The sequence below is a fragment of the Protomyctophum bolini genome, assembly GCF_963924005.1.
Source record: "Protomyctophum bolini genome assembly, chromosome: 13".
Classification (NCBI taxonomy): Eukaryota; Metazoa; Chordata; class Actinopteri; order Myctophiformes; family Myctophidae; genus Protomyctophum; species Protomyctophum bolini.
Genome location: NC_137874.1, coordinates 25168073 through 25182114, shown reverse-complemented (window position 1 = coordinate 25182114; position 14042 = coordinate 25168073). Strand labels below are relative to the sequence as shown.

At 39.8% G+C, this 14042-nt stretch overlaps 1 protein-coding gene across 1 annotated transcript; it reads right to left on the bottom strand.

The window, feature by feature from the left end:
* Positions 1–357: 357 nt before the first annotated feature.
* Positions 358–3737, bottom strand: hmgn1b (high mobility group nucleosome binding domain 1b). Its single transcript, XM_080779828.1, has 6 exons — positions 3569–3737; positions 2107–2133; positions 1908–1946; positions 1742–1780; positions 1509–1616; positions 358–1381 (listed from the first exon to the last, which is right to left on the bottom strand). The coding sequence occupies exons 1-6, from the start codon at positions 3584–3586 to the stop codon at positions 1325–1327; spliced, it is 288 nt and encodes a 95-aa protein (XP_080635954.1). The 5' UTR covers positions 3587–3737; the 3' UTR covers positions 358–1324.
* Between the last annotated feature and the right edge of the window lie 10305 nt (positions 3738–14042).

Sequence of the window (14042 nt, the reverse complement as noted above, 5' to 3'; positions counted from 1 at the left end):
TAGATGTAGCCATCAGATCAGTGTTCATTTTTTCAGCAGATTTGGTTTAGTCTTTACACTGGTAGCCATCTATATACTATAACTATATACTGTATATTTTGTAGCTAGTGTGTGTGGACAGTAAGTCTTCGATTTATGCAAACTCCAGGGAATTGTCACATTGGGTCAAAACTCCAGTCATCTCCGAGGCTACACATTGGGTTACTGATTTTAAAATCACATGAATTGCATGGTTTATACTTTTAAGTAAAAATCATACTATGATGAAACTTGACGAGATTAGCCTGATAGTTGGCTTCCAATGCACATCATCTTGAGTAGGCTACTATGGTGCTCACAAAATCAGAAAGCAAACAATTACCAACCAATTTTTATTGGTTTGTTTATAACAATCAATACACCAACACATCTACAAAGAAAAAAAAGAAACTGTACACATGTACTTGAAACAGATACCTAAAACCCACATGGATATTGCTACTGCTGGTATGCATTTGACATCGTAAGTGTAGTTTGTCTCTTGGCATTCAATTAACTCATTTGTCTTGTATATGGTTGTAATCCATTAGCTTGGCTAAGAAAACATTCCGTTTTTACCATCCTCACAATGTACCATTACGCACTGCGCATAGAAAATTTGAAAACCCTTTTCACAGAAGCTATACAAATTTATTGCAATGCTATCACATTACAGAGACAACCAATACACGCGATGCACAGGTCTGATAGGGAGAACTCCAATACTAGAGACTGTAGATTTATTGAACAGTTTGGTTAAGAAAAACTGCATGGTACAAGAGTTAACATACAGGAACAAAGCTTACAAACATTTTAACCCCCTTCCCCAATTACAAACAATAAAACCATGGGTTGCTCCATGAGTTCTCTCTCGATCCCAATCCCAACAGATTATGTATCATGTCCCTCATAAAGCATATGGAATGTTAGCGTCTCAGGCAAGCTCTCAGTTGTTGCACCAACTCCACTAAACGGCAAGCTTGCATGTTGATACAGTAATCTGCTCATATCCCCCCCCCCCCCCCTCCCACACATTGAAAATAAAAGCCATTGCCATTTACAATGACCGCAATTGTTCTGGTGATGCAAAAAAAAAAAAAAAACAAAAGTGGGATGTGATGAAGTCCACCTCTCCAAATGTACTCCTTTTATTTTGTAAAAAAAACAAAAAACAAAAAAGGGTGTTCTCTACAATCAAACTACTAAAAAACCTGCATTTAGAAAATAGTTGATAAAAATATTCCCCTGAATTGTACAAGAAAAAGAGGTACAGGGAGCGCTGATCAAAGATGTGGTGTGAGAGATGTTATTCAGCCGCCTCCTCATCTTCTTCTTTTTGTTCGGCTTCTTCTGTAGCGGGGGCCTGAAAAACAAAGCAGTGTCAGATGGTGTCTTATGCTTTGCAATGTTTTACATCTTAAACCAGTCACAAAATCATCTTATTTGTCAGGCATTCATTACATAACACTGTCTCCACATGAGCATCTCACCTCTTCCTCGGCTGTGGCTTCACCATTCTCTGCAGGCGCCTCTTCCTCTTTCTCCTCGGGTGCAGCCTTCTCTACCTCTTTAGCTTTCTTAGGCTTAGCAGGTGCCTTCTACAAATACAGATTATTGGTTGACAACATACATTTTTAGTGTCAGGTTGATTATAATTTTAATGTTAGTTTTGAAAATGTTACCAGCTTTTGTAATGATAGCAATAAAATATGATGATTCTCACCTTTGGCTTTGCCTTGGGCTCTGCCTTTGGAACGGGTTTCTGCAGGGGGATATCAAATTAGAACAATATTGTTTGCCTTTGTTCTCAGACTGTATCTAGCAACATTATACACATGCAGTCTATGGCAATAATTTTGTCAAAAATAGGTAAAATAAAATGTATTTACCTTACTTACATCCTTCAACCTATCGGATCTCCTCTTGGGCTGCAGAGTGGTTAGAGAATAGTTATTAAATCATTTGACATAATTCAGGTGAGTGTGATCTATACTGACCCCTGGTGGATATACAGACCAACTGTCAGATAATAATTTAATAAAGAATAATGCACCCCTGATCAAACAAAACAAACCCATTACTCCTTACCTCTGCTACCTCGCCATCAGCGCCTGCCTATGAGACAAAAGAAAAGACAAATGTTAGGACATCCTGCAAGCACACCTATTATGAGTTAGATGTGGGCATTGGTCGTTTATAGTCTAGCCGGGTTATACAGGTCAATACATCAATATTTGTTTTGCTTAATTTATTCTCCATCACGCAGCCGCAGGGGTTGTCACCAGCCAAAACTGATCAACAAACTTAGCTTGTGGATCTGTCCTTTTTGGCAAACACAGGACACCGTCATACTGCTAAGTATAAATCTGCTGACGTCATGCTTCCGCGGTCTTCCCGGGCGTATACTCCGTCGTACAACAGTGCCGCGAGTCGAAAATAGCCGATCTACAGGCGCCGCATTGTGAGCTTGTAGGTTGGCTATCTTCGGCGCGCGACACCGCCGCGCGACGAAGCAATCACTGCTGTGAGAGGAGGGAAAAGCGGACCCCGCCCCCTCTCCACACATTCATTCAGCGTGTGTGATAAACGGGACATGGGGGGGGGGGTTGGTTTGATTCGAGTCGTCCTCTGTGCCGACCCATCTACTATGTGTGTTCCCGCCATCCGTTCGAAATCCTAAACTCTCCGAGATGCTCAGCGATTCTCCGAATGGTCAGTCTCACAGAATCTACCAGAACCCCCAGCAACAAGAGAGATGTGACGGAGAAACGCCATTGCATTGCATAACCTGCACCACAAGGCATGAGCCGACAATAAATCGAAACGACACGACGAATGTTGAATTTTTTTTCTCCCCCCTTTTTTTAACCAACGCAATGGCGTCCATGATGCAATAACAATAACCAGACGAGCCTGTTGTTGTGGCCATTATTGAAGAAAATCGTCTTCTTAAAAAGGGGAAGGCAAACATGGAAGCCATAATCAAGTCTCCGTGCCCGCTCCGAATAACAACATGAAGCTCTAAGCCGACTTGTGCAAAGCATATTCACATTAGGCAATAAAGCATCTATTTTGTGGAATTTAAAGGCGATGTTTAAATCAACGACACCCACTAGAGGGAAAACAATATACCCACAACTTGTAAATGCAGAAATTCCATTTTTGCGTAAAGATGCCAATTGTTCGTTACTTTAAACAGTGCATTTGTTTGAAATGTAGTTGACTATAATTATCACACCGTCCCAGTAAGACGTGGGATATCACAGTAAATGTAAATAAATTCGCACAAAGATAATCATAATCACTGCACAACGAACAGAAGACCGCGAACCAAACACTTATGGCTCCAATCAAAACAAAGAATATATAACGTTCTAAACTCGAAACGCAACGCCTGCATTCGACGAAGCAATACCAAACATTTGGATAATTAAGAGAAAACATTTGAACAACTCTGTGAAAACTGGTAGGTAAGCCAGCACAACTGCAAATCACAACTGTTTAGAAACGGTGTGCTACCAAATGCATGGGAAACTATGCTTCTACTCACTTTGCTCCTTTTAGGCATGGTTGGTTTGTGTGGGTTTGAAAAGAAAAAAAACGCGAAGCCTGTCTAAATAACAGGATAAAATGCCGTGTATATATATTCTTTAGACGAGTCTAGCAGTAGCGTCTGATAACAGCCAAGCGAGACGTTAATGTTCCATTGGAAGCAAAACTAGCTGAAACCGGATTGGATTCTCCCCCTCCCTCCTGGAACAAAGACAACACGGATGAGTAAGTGACGTCACGTCGAGGCGGAAGTATTTCGCATCGGGACCTCTATGATCGGGACACTTAAGCTAAAGCTATCCATCTGTACATTTGGATCAACACAATGTGTTTTACAGTGTGGAAATCAGCGGATGCATTGTTCGTGCACGTTAAATGTGTCTACGTCTTAGCACGGGCGCTATATTTGCGCAAAACCCCAAACCCGTTAAACCACGGGCCGTACACACCAGAGCAATAGCCTGGCACACACCGATTGTCTGTGACGTCACTGATCTATACCGTGGTGTGTTTATCCCTCCACCCCATTCAAATCATTATCGTTTCAACCTGATGGACGGGCCACGCTCCGCCCACGGGAGCAATTGATTGGCTCAGTATTCGTCAACAGCAAGATTTCAAATCTGAGCCATCACCTGTGTGGATGTATTCAAACGCCAATCACAAAATATGTAGGCTCGTTTCTGACTGTCCTTTTCTATGACTATGCGGCCGTGAGGAGATGGCAGCCGCAAGCCAGGCAGGCAGCTGCAGAAGCAGAACTTGCTGCAAAAAGAGATTATTTATTCCCCACTCTGGCTCACACGTCGCCGGGGGTCGCCCACATTTTTTGTGTGTTTATAATGCATTCCGAGTCCGCAGCACATAATAGCATTTTATTATTGCGTTTCCTGCTTGTCACAATGACCGAGCAGACAGACATGATGGCATGTATAGGCAGGCAGGAGACTGATCAGGGTGTGTACAGTGTACTCTCAAGTCTTTTGTACATCGGCTTGGGAAAATGGCGACAGTTTTTGACTGACCCCCAGATTGTGTGCTCTTTTGCGACCACGTCGATGTTAACTTATTACAGTATTTTCCCTCTTCAATTTGTAAAGGAACCATCATTTCAAATATGAATGAAAATTAATCCAAAAACGGGCCAACTGCTGGCAACTTTAAATGTCTAAAAGACGAGATTCCTTAAATTGTTTTAGCCTAGTTTCAGTTAAATTTCCTTCAGTGGGATGATCAAAGCACTGCACTCTGACTCCAGGAACAATTATTGTCCAGATTTTCTAACATTGCACAGTAGTCGTAGTGATATGATTTATCTAAATAAATAAATAAAACTAAACTAAATCATTATTATTTATTTGTTTTGACATGCACTGACTTGCACACCAAACATCTGGTGACAATTTATTGTTTGACAAAAATGCAAACCATAAACTTATAACACATGGAAATTTACACATAGAATAATTGTAAGAGTATCCTACAGCTGCCACAAATAAATCAATATGAAGACGGGAAAAAAACACTTTTTACATGTGCAAAATTTGCAACTGCCAGTCCCAATACATCAGATGGTTAAATAATAATGCTCCAATCAATCAAAAAGTAGCTGGAGTCACTGAAGAAGAGAAGCAATTATAAGGAAAGGCTAACATTACGCACTTGCTTTCACTCAAACATTCCTCTGTAGACTAGATCACCGTATACACATTTGCATGGAAAGTTTTAGTGTGTTATTTACTTTTGATTTCATGTATTCATCTCTGGCTTCATTATTGCCCCCCAAAAAATCTTAAGGCAACATGGATTTAAAGATAATATTTTGAGTTAGGCTATGTGATGTTCCTGAATCCTAATCATAACCATCCCCAATGAGATGGCTGAAGGCAGTAGATTAGACTCATAACAATCCTAACATCTTGTTTAAATTCCTTAAGAGTTAACCAAATTCAGTTATGGTGCCGAAATCATGAAGATTGATGTATTTTTCATGATAATCATATTATTTAGAACGCCAAAAGTAGTGGATAAAAGGGAGACATAATACACGTGTAGTAGTACAACTACTACACAGGACTACTACAAAAATATAAAATAAATGGCTTCACAGACATTCATTAAAACAAAAAAGTGATGTTATGCCTGCTAATCACAAAACAAAATCAAGTCTTGTCTCACAGATTCATTATTGCAGTATTTCATTTTCAGTGGTTCCCAAACTGTGGTGCGTGCACCCCTTGTGGTGCGTGGGCGCCTTCTAGTATAGTATAGGGGGTGTGCGACATGAAAAGGCTAATGGTGGTGCTATGGTTTTATTTTATATTATGCCAATAAATGGCAAGTATATGCAGAATATAGCATATATTGGCAGTATATACCATATTCAGGTTCATGTATGTGCATATTATGTGGATAAATAGGACATATAGGTCTCTATATAGCATGCAAATTTCCACGTGGGGGGTGCATTAGCAAGGTCAGGAGGTAACATGGGATGCATGGCCAAAAAGGTTTGGGAACAGTCCCCTATCTTATCGACACAGGTTGGATTTGAATTTGTCCGTGGTAGAATACAATACATATATGCAATATCAAATCCAAAGATAACCATTTACAGCAGTGAAAGCAGAGAGTAAGAAGGTGCAATTAAAATGTTTTAAATGTCAGGCCTTACATGACAGTATACTATATTGTTCAGTAATGTCAGCATATTTCTTGTACTGCTTTGTGATTAAATGAACAGGGTATTGAGTCGGCTGATTGGAGGGTACGGAAATAGAGACCTCATAATCCTCAACGGAAGGCCATGAAGGTAAAGGTGACCTCCACTAAAGCCTCTTTGAAGAAGGCCAACTTGTTCATTTATCTTCAGAATGCTCTCTCTATCAAACACATATATGCAAATAACCAGAAACTGTTGTTCACTTTGTCCTGTTCTTGGTGCACAAGAACAGGTGTACATTTGTTTGACCTGTTCTTGGTGCACAAGAACAGGTGTACATTTGTTTGAATGTGTGTCATATGTGTTCTAATTCAGGAGCTGCATCCTTCGAAGGACACAGCCTACTATGCAGCCTTTGGAGGCTGCAACTGCACTGCCACCCAAGTGTGGAATGCCCTGACTCTTTTCCTAAAAAAAACCCACCAGATCACTGGCATCTTTTACAACAGGCCTGAAAACTCACCTTTCAGCAGGCCCAAGGAAGAGGAAATTATCACTTCTCCCTTAAACAGGTGATCACCCCCTTCCCTTTTCTTCCACTCTGTACATATTGTGTTTTATTATTATTTTCTGTAATGATATTGAATTCAGTTCCCTTTCATGTTATATCTGAATTGATTGTGTATGGGCCTAAATGTAAACAAACCAAACTAACCCTGTACTCCTGTACGCTGCTATTTTACATTTCTGTCTAATAAACTACCAATCAATCAGTCAAACCTTCAAAGGATGCATCCCCTGTATTGGTACACAGCTTCTAGGCCATAAAACAAAAGGTTTTCATACCTGTGAACTACCAAATATGTGAGGGAATTGTGAATAGGAATCAGAATGGATGAACTGGATGTGAGAGTCGCTCTCTCCATCTTCTTTCTTCTCCTACTGTACATGCCCTAATGATTTCTCTGATCTGTAAATATAATGCTGACTCGGCTATGCTCCCAACAGGAGGCTAAGTGGATTTCTCCTCTGGACCAAATGGTAGCCTTTCTATCTGGAGTAGCAGGTAAGCCAGATTACTCCAGTCTGAAAGTACAATAGGCCTACCACCACATGATGGCACTCCCATCATGCATTGCATGTACATATGCAGAAGTACAGCACATATCAATATTATTATGACATTTTTGCTGGATTAAAATTGTAACCATTAACTGAAATTCATAAAGGCAGATTTGGACAAAAATATTAGTCAAAGGGGCGTTGTCAGCCACTCTTAGTTGTGATATCGCAGCCTGCTGTAAGTTATTGCTTTTTTATAAAATGGTTACCACATAATTATATAAATAAAAATATAGAGACAGCCCAATTAAAATAGAAATTGTGCAAAATAAATCACAAGAATCATTAAAACAAGAAAGGAGTCACTAGCACAAACATTACTATGCAATATTTACATTTAGTTTGTCAAACTTATCTTTGAGCAGCGCTTTCTGAATCCTTTTATGTCGATATAAAACCTTAGTCCTAAAAAGCCAGTGGGCTCGGCCTGCAATCTTAATTATGATCAAACATATTTCTTATTTGAGATATACATTTATAATTGCCCGTTTCAATACAATGCATGAAAATGCCTTATTCTCAAGTCTCATAATTTCCCCATAAATGTGTAGCTTTGCGCATTAGATTATTATTTTCACCCAAAAGAAGATGCAGTGTGATAATTGCATTCAAGCAGTCAATAGATGATTTGTGAAATATTAACTATAAGAACTAGGATATGCTGGAACTATTAAAGACCAAAAGATCAAAATATAGATCAAAAGGTCATGGCTATTCTCAGCCTTGGTCTTCAGATGGCGGTTTTCTAAAAATAGAATACTGTTCTATTTGTCCACTCAGCAGTCAAATGAACAACCATACGGAGAAGAGCAACCAATAACTTCAGTTGTATTTCTACAAGTACAATTGAAATACCCATGTGCACACAATTATTTTCAATTCAAAGGACTTTATTGGCATGAGAAAACATACGTTTACATTGCCAAAGCAAAAAGTGGAACGATACAATCAAAACAACATTTATGTACATTTGAAAGTCAGAATCTCCAATAAATCAATTTCTATATGCCAAGATCACTCAATGCAGAATACACAGGAATACACACAATGATTAGTCTTTAGGGTGGTTGTGTTCCATTTGATATCCTTCTCCTATCACAGCAGCTCACAAATCTTGCTGCTGTGTTTGCACATTGGTGTTCTTCACCCAGTAGATATGGGAGTTTTTTGTCATTAGTCATGTTTTAAAAATCTCTGTGGGTGATTGTAATCTGTGGGAACTGGGAATGTGTCTCTGATGTCTTGATACAATAGACAGATGGTTAGGAAGTGTAGCTCAGTTTCCACTTAATTTTGTGTGCAGTGGGTGCATAGTCTGTCTTCTCTCGGGAGACAGGTATGCCTTTCTCGATCACAAGACTGCTCATGAGTCTGTACCTATAAGACTTTTCTTTGTTTTGGGTTGGTCACGGTTCTCAGGTATTCTGCCAAAATGTACTCTCTGTTTAGGGCCAGATAGCGTTATAGTTTACCCTTTTGCTGTTTTATAATTTGGCTTAGTCCAATGGGTTTTCTATCTGGTGGTTTGTGCATGGTTCTTGGAAGGTATTTTCTAGGAACTGGTCCAGTTGTGATTGGACTTGTTTTTGCCTAATAGCATTTTGGAAAGCTTCTGTGCTATGTTCCTTCCCTCTGAAGCGTTTTCTGATAGTGTGTAATTTGTTTGGCATTTGTTCTTTTTGTCTGTGTTGATCTGTTTAGATAGGCTGTGGTTCTGTTGTGGTCTGACAAAGGTGAAAGCTCTGAGAGATGCCAGGTTGATGTCAGTGATAAAGTAATCTACCATACTGTTTCCCAGGGATGAGTTGTATGTATATCTACTGAAGGAGTCCGCTCAGAGTCTACCGTTAACTATGTACAGGCCCAGTGAGCAACAGAGCTGTAGCAGTTGTGACCCATGTTTGTTTGTTGTTTTGTCTTGATTGTATCTCGGGGGACATGTTGGGGAGCTGCTGTTAAGTGTTTGTTTCCCTGTGTGTTGAGGGTGTCGGACACTTTTTCCCATAGAGATTTCCAGAAATATCAATATTTCAAGCCTAGAATGAAGCCACCCTGGATCCTGGTGAATCATGACCATAAAACATTTGATTCTGAAAACTTTTGGAAATGTCTATGGGTAAATTAATAGGGTCTGGAATGATGGCCGGCAACCGCTCTAAGATCAGTAAAAGCAGTAGGTCACCAACAAACAGTTGGTTTAGCCATTGAATGATACAAAAACAATCACACAATAGGCATTAGCACGGTGCTTTGTTAGACAATCTTTGTTTTCCAAGCGTACTATGCAGAGGGACCATATCTCAGTACCTCCCGTAAATGAAGGGGAAATTGAGTGGAACTAATCCATAGTGGCAATCACTGAAATGGCCAACAGAAGGGGCGAGGCTAATAAGACAAGTGAAGTAACTGACACAATTCATAGACATGTTATAGGAAAGATGACTTATGATCTCTAACCTATAGTAGCTTTAAGGTCAGGGGGTCTCTTTATTACCCCAGAGCAGAGAACCAGAGGGTGGTTGTAATTGACCCTCCCCCACTGTGTTTCCTGTTCCCCCATTCTTTTACAATACTGCCTGTGTCTGGAGACATACCTACAAACCAAACCCCTACTGTAGCCTATGCCAAGTGTAAAGCTATGACCATCGGCCCATCCTATCAGGATATTCTTCTGGTATAACCTCTCTATATAACAATACATATTAAAAATAAATAAACCAATACCTATGCAGTGTCAGTGCGCATGTGGTTTGGGCGTTAATTTGCTAAATAATTATTGGGATACTAATCCCACGTACAGAATTTTGTGGCAAAACAAAATCCCTATATTATAATAGATTGCACATCACACTAACAGAGATGAATGTGTAATTAATACATTTTCGCATTTTTTAAATACATTTATCTATCAGGGCGGAAAATAAATACAATTATAACATTTCGTAGTTGAACTTCAAATCCAATAAATAACGTGATTATTAAGAGATGTAATGTAATGCAATGCAAGTAGGTTAATCCTAACTGTCTCGTTTGTCTGCCTGTTGTTGAGAAAGCTAAACGAATGGCACACAGCCATGTCTTTGGCCTAATCCTACAGAGCCCTCTAGTGGACAAAATAGAGCATCTCACAGACACAAGTTGTAAGGTGCTTTCTCTGTAGTTCACGTTTCAATGTCTATCCTCTCCTCTGACCAGCTCCATAATAGGTCAGTGCAGTCATTGTCTCCACCAGGCCGAAGGCATGGGGAGAGAGTCTGTTTTACACTCCGTCCGTCAGTGTGTGCGTCCGTCTGTCTGTGTACACCTAATCTCTGGCACCGTTAAAAGTCTCAATGGACTGGGCGGATCTGATCCTAGGGGCAGCCACAGTAAAAGCACGGTCTCCCCTGGTTTTAAGTAGGGCTGTTTTGTAGTAGTATAGTGAGAGGTGCGCTGACCTCAGGGCTCTGACCGGCTTATGGTGTTGGTGTTGAGCGTGCAAGCCTGCGAGGGTGCGAGGGTACAAGTGGTTAATGTAAAAATAAGAAAATCCCTGAAGATTTCGAGGCCCCCAACCCCCTGTACTGCCATATCGTCAAATATTACCTATATGTATCAAAGTCAAAGTCGTACTATTTGTCACACACGTTACCGCAGTGAAATTTGTTCTCCACATTTGACCCATCTCTTGGAGCGGTGAGCCGCAGCCAAGGAGCGGTGAGCTGCAGCCGTGCCGCGCTCGGGAATCATTTGATTCGTTGATTTGACCCCCCAATCCAACCCTTTGATGCTGAGTGCCAAGCAGGGAGGCATTGGGTCCCATTTTTGATAGTCTTTGGTATGACCCGGCCGGGGATCGAACCCCGACCTCCCAGTTTCAGGCGGACACTCTAACCAGGCCACTGTCTGGTCAAACCTTTTCGCGGTGTTGTGAACTTGTAAATTGGCTATTTTCAGCTAATGTTCCCCCCAGAATAGGGATGCGAGGGTTCAAGTGGTTAATGTAAAAATAAGAAAATCCCTGAAGATTTGGAGGCCCCCCTGCAGCATCTCTGAGGACCCCCTACGGGTCCCCTGTTGAAGACCCTTGTACTGCCATATCGTCAAATATTACCTAGTGTATATCTGCTATCACAATATTTATATATAGTAGAACTGAGTCAAACTACTAAATGTAATGTCTACAATTCCAAGTGCTTGTGAGGGTGGGGGGCATTTAATATATGATTATTTTGGGGGTCCGTTTGGCCTAAAAAGGTTGAGAACCATGCGTTACTGTCCAGGACAGGTGACCTTGAAGTTGATATTGTGGAAGCCGCCCCACTGACTGTCAATAGAAAATGTGTCAGAGCTCCACATGCCACTCCACAGTAGGAGTGTGAACACCACTGATAAACAAATTACATTGTTGTGTTGTTGTGTCCACAACTCCACACCTGTCTGCATTCATGTCATTAGCTTCCAACAGCCAGGACCAGACTGGGGACCACTGATGTAAATCCGACGGAGCATTAGTCCGAATGTTTTTTTTTTAAGTGTGTACATTGAGGGTATTTGTCAAATACAAGGTTAGGAGGACATTACATATTGCATTACGTTTTCTAAATACGCTTTTTATCAATAGTTTGAGCATGATGACTTTCTTCCTAAATGCTTTCTGTTGTGTTGTGTAGGAGGCTGGATCATTGCTTCTCAAAGTGGGGTCTGGGGACCCCCAGAGGTCCTTGGGGGGGTCTCAGGGGGTCCCCAGCTAAATGAGTCAATATGGCTTCACAATCATTTTAACCATATTTTAATATATATATTTTATACTTAGAATATATTATAACATCACTTTGTGCCATGCTATGAGCTTGTAGATCTTCTATTTTTGTGCTATATGTGTGCAAACCATTGATTAGATAATCAATGGTTTGCACAAATATAGCACAAAAAGCGAAAACTTTAAACAAAATCTTTGCTTCTGGGGGACCTCTGACACAAACTCTTTTCAGATGGGGGTCCATGGACAAATACAATCAACTTGGGGGCCCTTGACATGAAAAAAGGGGGGGGGGGGTGGAGAAAAGAAAACAACCACTTACATTGTTTTAAAATTAATTTTCTTTCTTTTTTTCTTCTTTTTCTTTAAACAATTGAAACCCTACCCTGCCCTGCCCTAGTCAGTCAACCATTTGAGGCATTATTGACTCACGCCACACGGCCACAGGTATCTATACGAGGGAGATAAGAGTAATAATGGCCCCGGTTGGACCTTGGTCATAAGCTCATAAAGCTGTGTGAGTTTCACAGTCCCAGATGGAGTCACTCTGCTCACCTATTGTTTCAGGAAATACAACAACAGGCATCCATTTCAGGCACAACCAACTGTGAGAGTCAACATAGTGTAAGTTTTTAATGTTGATTATTTTCTTTCCTTTTCGAATAGGTTTAGATTATTTTCTTTCTTTTGTCTCTCAATGTTTATTTTTTGCTATATTTCATCTGATATTCAGTTTAAGTGTTTTTCTTTTCGTGAAAAAATGGTTAGTGTTTTTGGGGGCTTTTTTAGGGGCGGGCAGTAGTGGATAGAGAAACTTTCTATAATGAGATAATTCAAAAGAGCAAGATCACTTAATTAATATGTATTATTTATTAGTCAGAGAGGCTTATTACGTTGCTAGTAGCATAGCTCTGGAAAAGTTCCCCTTGTGAAATCAAAGCCTGGATAATTAAAAGTTAGAACCCATTTCCAAAACACAGACAACCTTCTAAGTTTAACGGTGACTTTTAAACTCAGACTTGTATTATTAAACTGTATTATGTCTAAGCATGTTGTCACCACACCAGTAGTCATCCGTCACCATTGATTTCTGTCTCAGAGAGAAGACTAGAGCGTGACTGTTATGGAAAGACACCGTTACAATGAAGACTTGACCAGGCTCTTCCTAATTTTCTTATTAATGTGTGCAACAGGAAGTAAGTCATTATTTATATTACTAAATATGACAGGATTTAATTAAATTCAGTCAATATCTTTGACAGAAATAAGCTCTTATATTTTGTATGTAAAATCAATGTACCAGATTTAAACATATCCAATGAAACAATGGTATTGTGTTGCAAATTGTGACTAAACAAACTTATAGCCTACTGCTTTTGGGTTTGGGTTAATTGAAAAATATTTGAGTGTTTTGCTGGTTTTATCTGTAACTACCCTTTACTAATTTATATTTATAAATAATTCAATACTATTAGCTACATTTCCAATGTGAACTGTTTTTTTAGAAACATATTCCGAACGTAAGAAACTGCTATACCATTTGGTGAAGCTTGGGGGAGCAATGCACAAGGCGTTTCAAAGTCAAACGTATGCATATAATCACATTAATCAGTCTTGTCATGAAAATGTAAACACTAGTGAATGTTTGAGAAATGTGTCATTTAGGTGAACAATAAGCACGGTTTTGACTCTCTTTACTCTTCTGAGGGTGCAGCAATAAAACAACCAAAGTAAAGAAACCCAAAAGAACATTGAGAATCTCTGGCATGCTTTTGACCTGTCAGATTTCAGTTTCAGTCAAAAACTACAAGGTAAGGTAACATCACTGTTACCTGTAATATTTCACTGAGCAAACTCTTAAAGGGATAGTTCAGATTTTGTTTTAACTTTCGTTAATTTTTTACCCGTCTATCACACGGAACTATGTTTTTTGTGTCCATATCACTA

Excerpts from the sequence above, each read along its gene's own strand:
- hmgn1b (XM_080779828.1), bottom strand. Across the intron at positions 1,781-1,907 it reads GGTTGAAGGATGTAAGTAAG|AAACCCGTTCCAAAGGCAGA; the intron begins GTAAATACATTT and ends ATCCCCCTGCAG. Across the intron at positions 1,382-1,508 it reads AAGCCACAGCCGAGGAAGAG|GCCCCCGCTACAGAAGAAGC; the intron begins GTGAGATGCTCA and ends TTTGTTTTTCAG.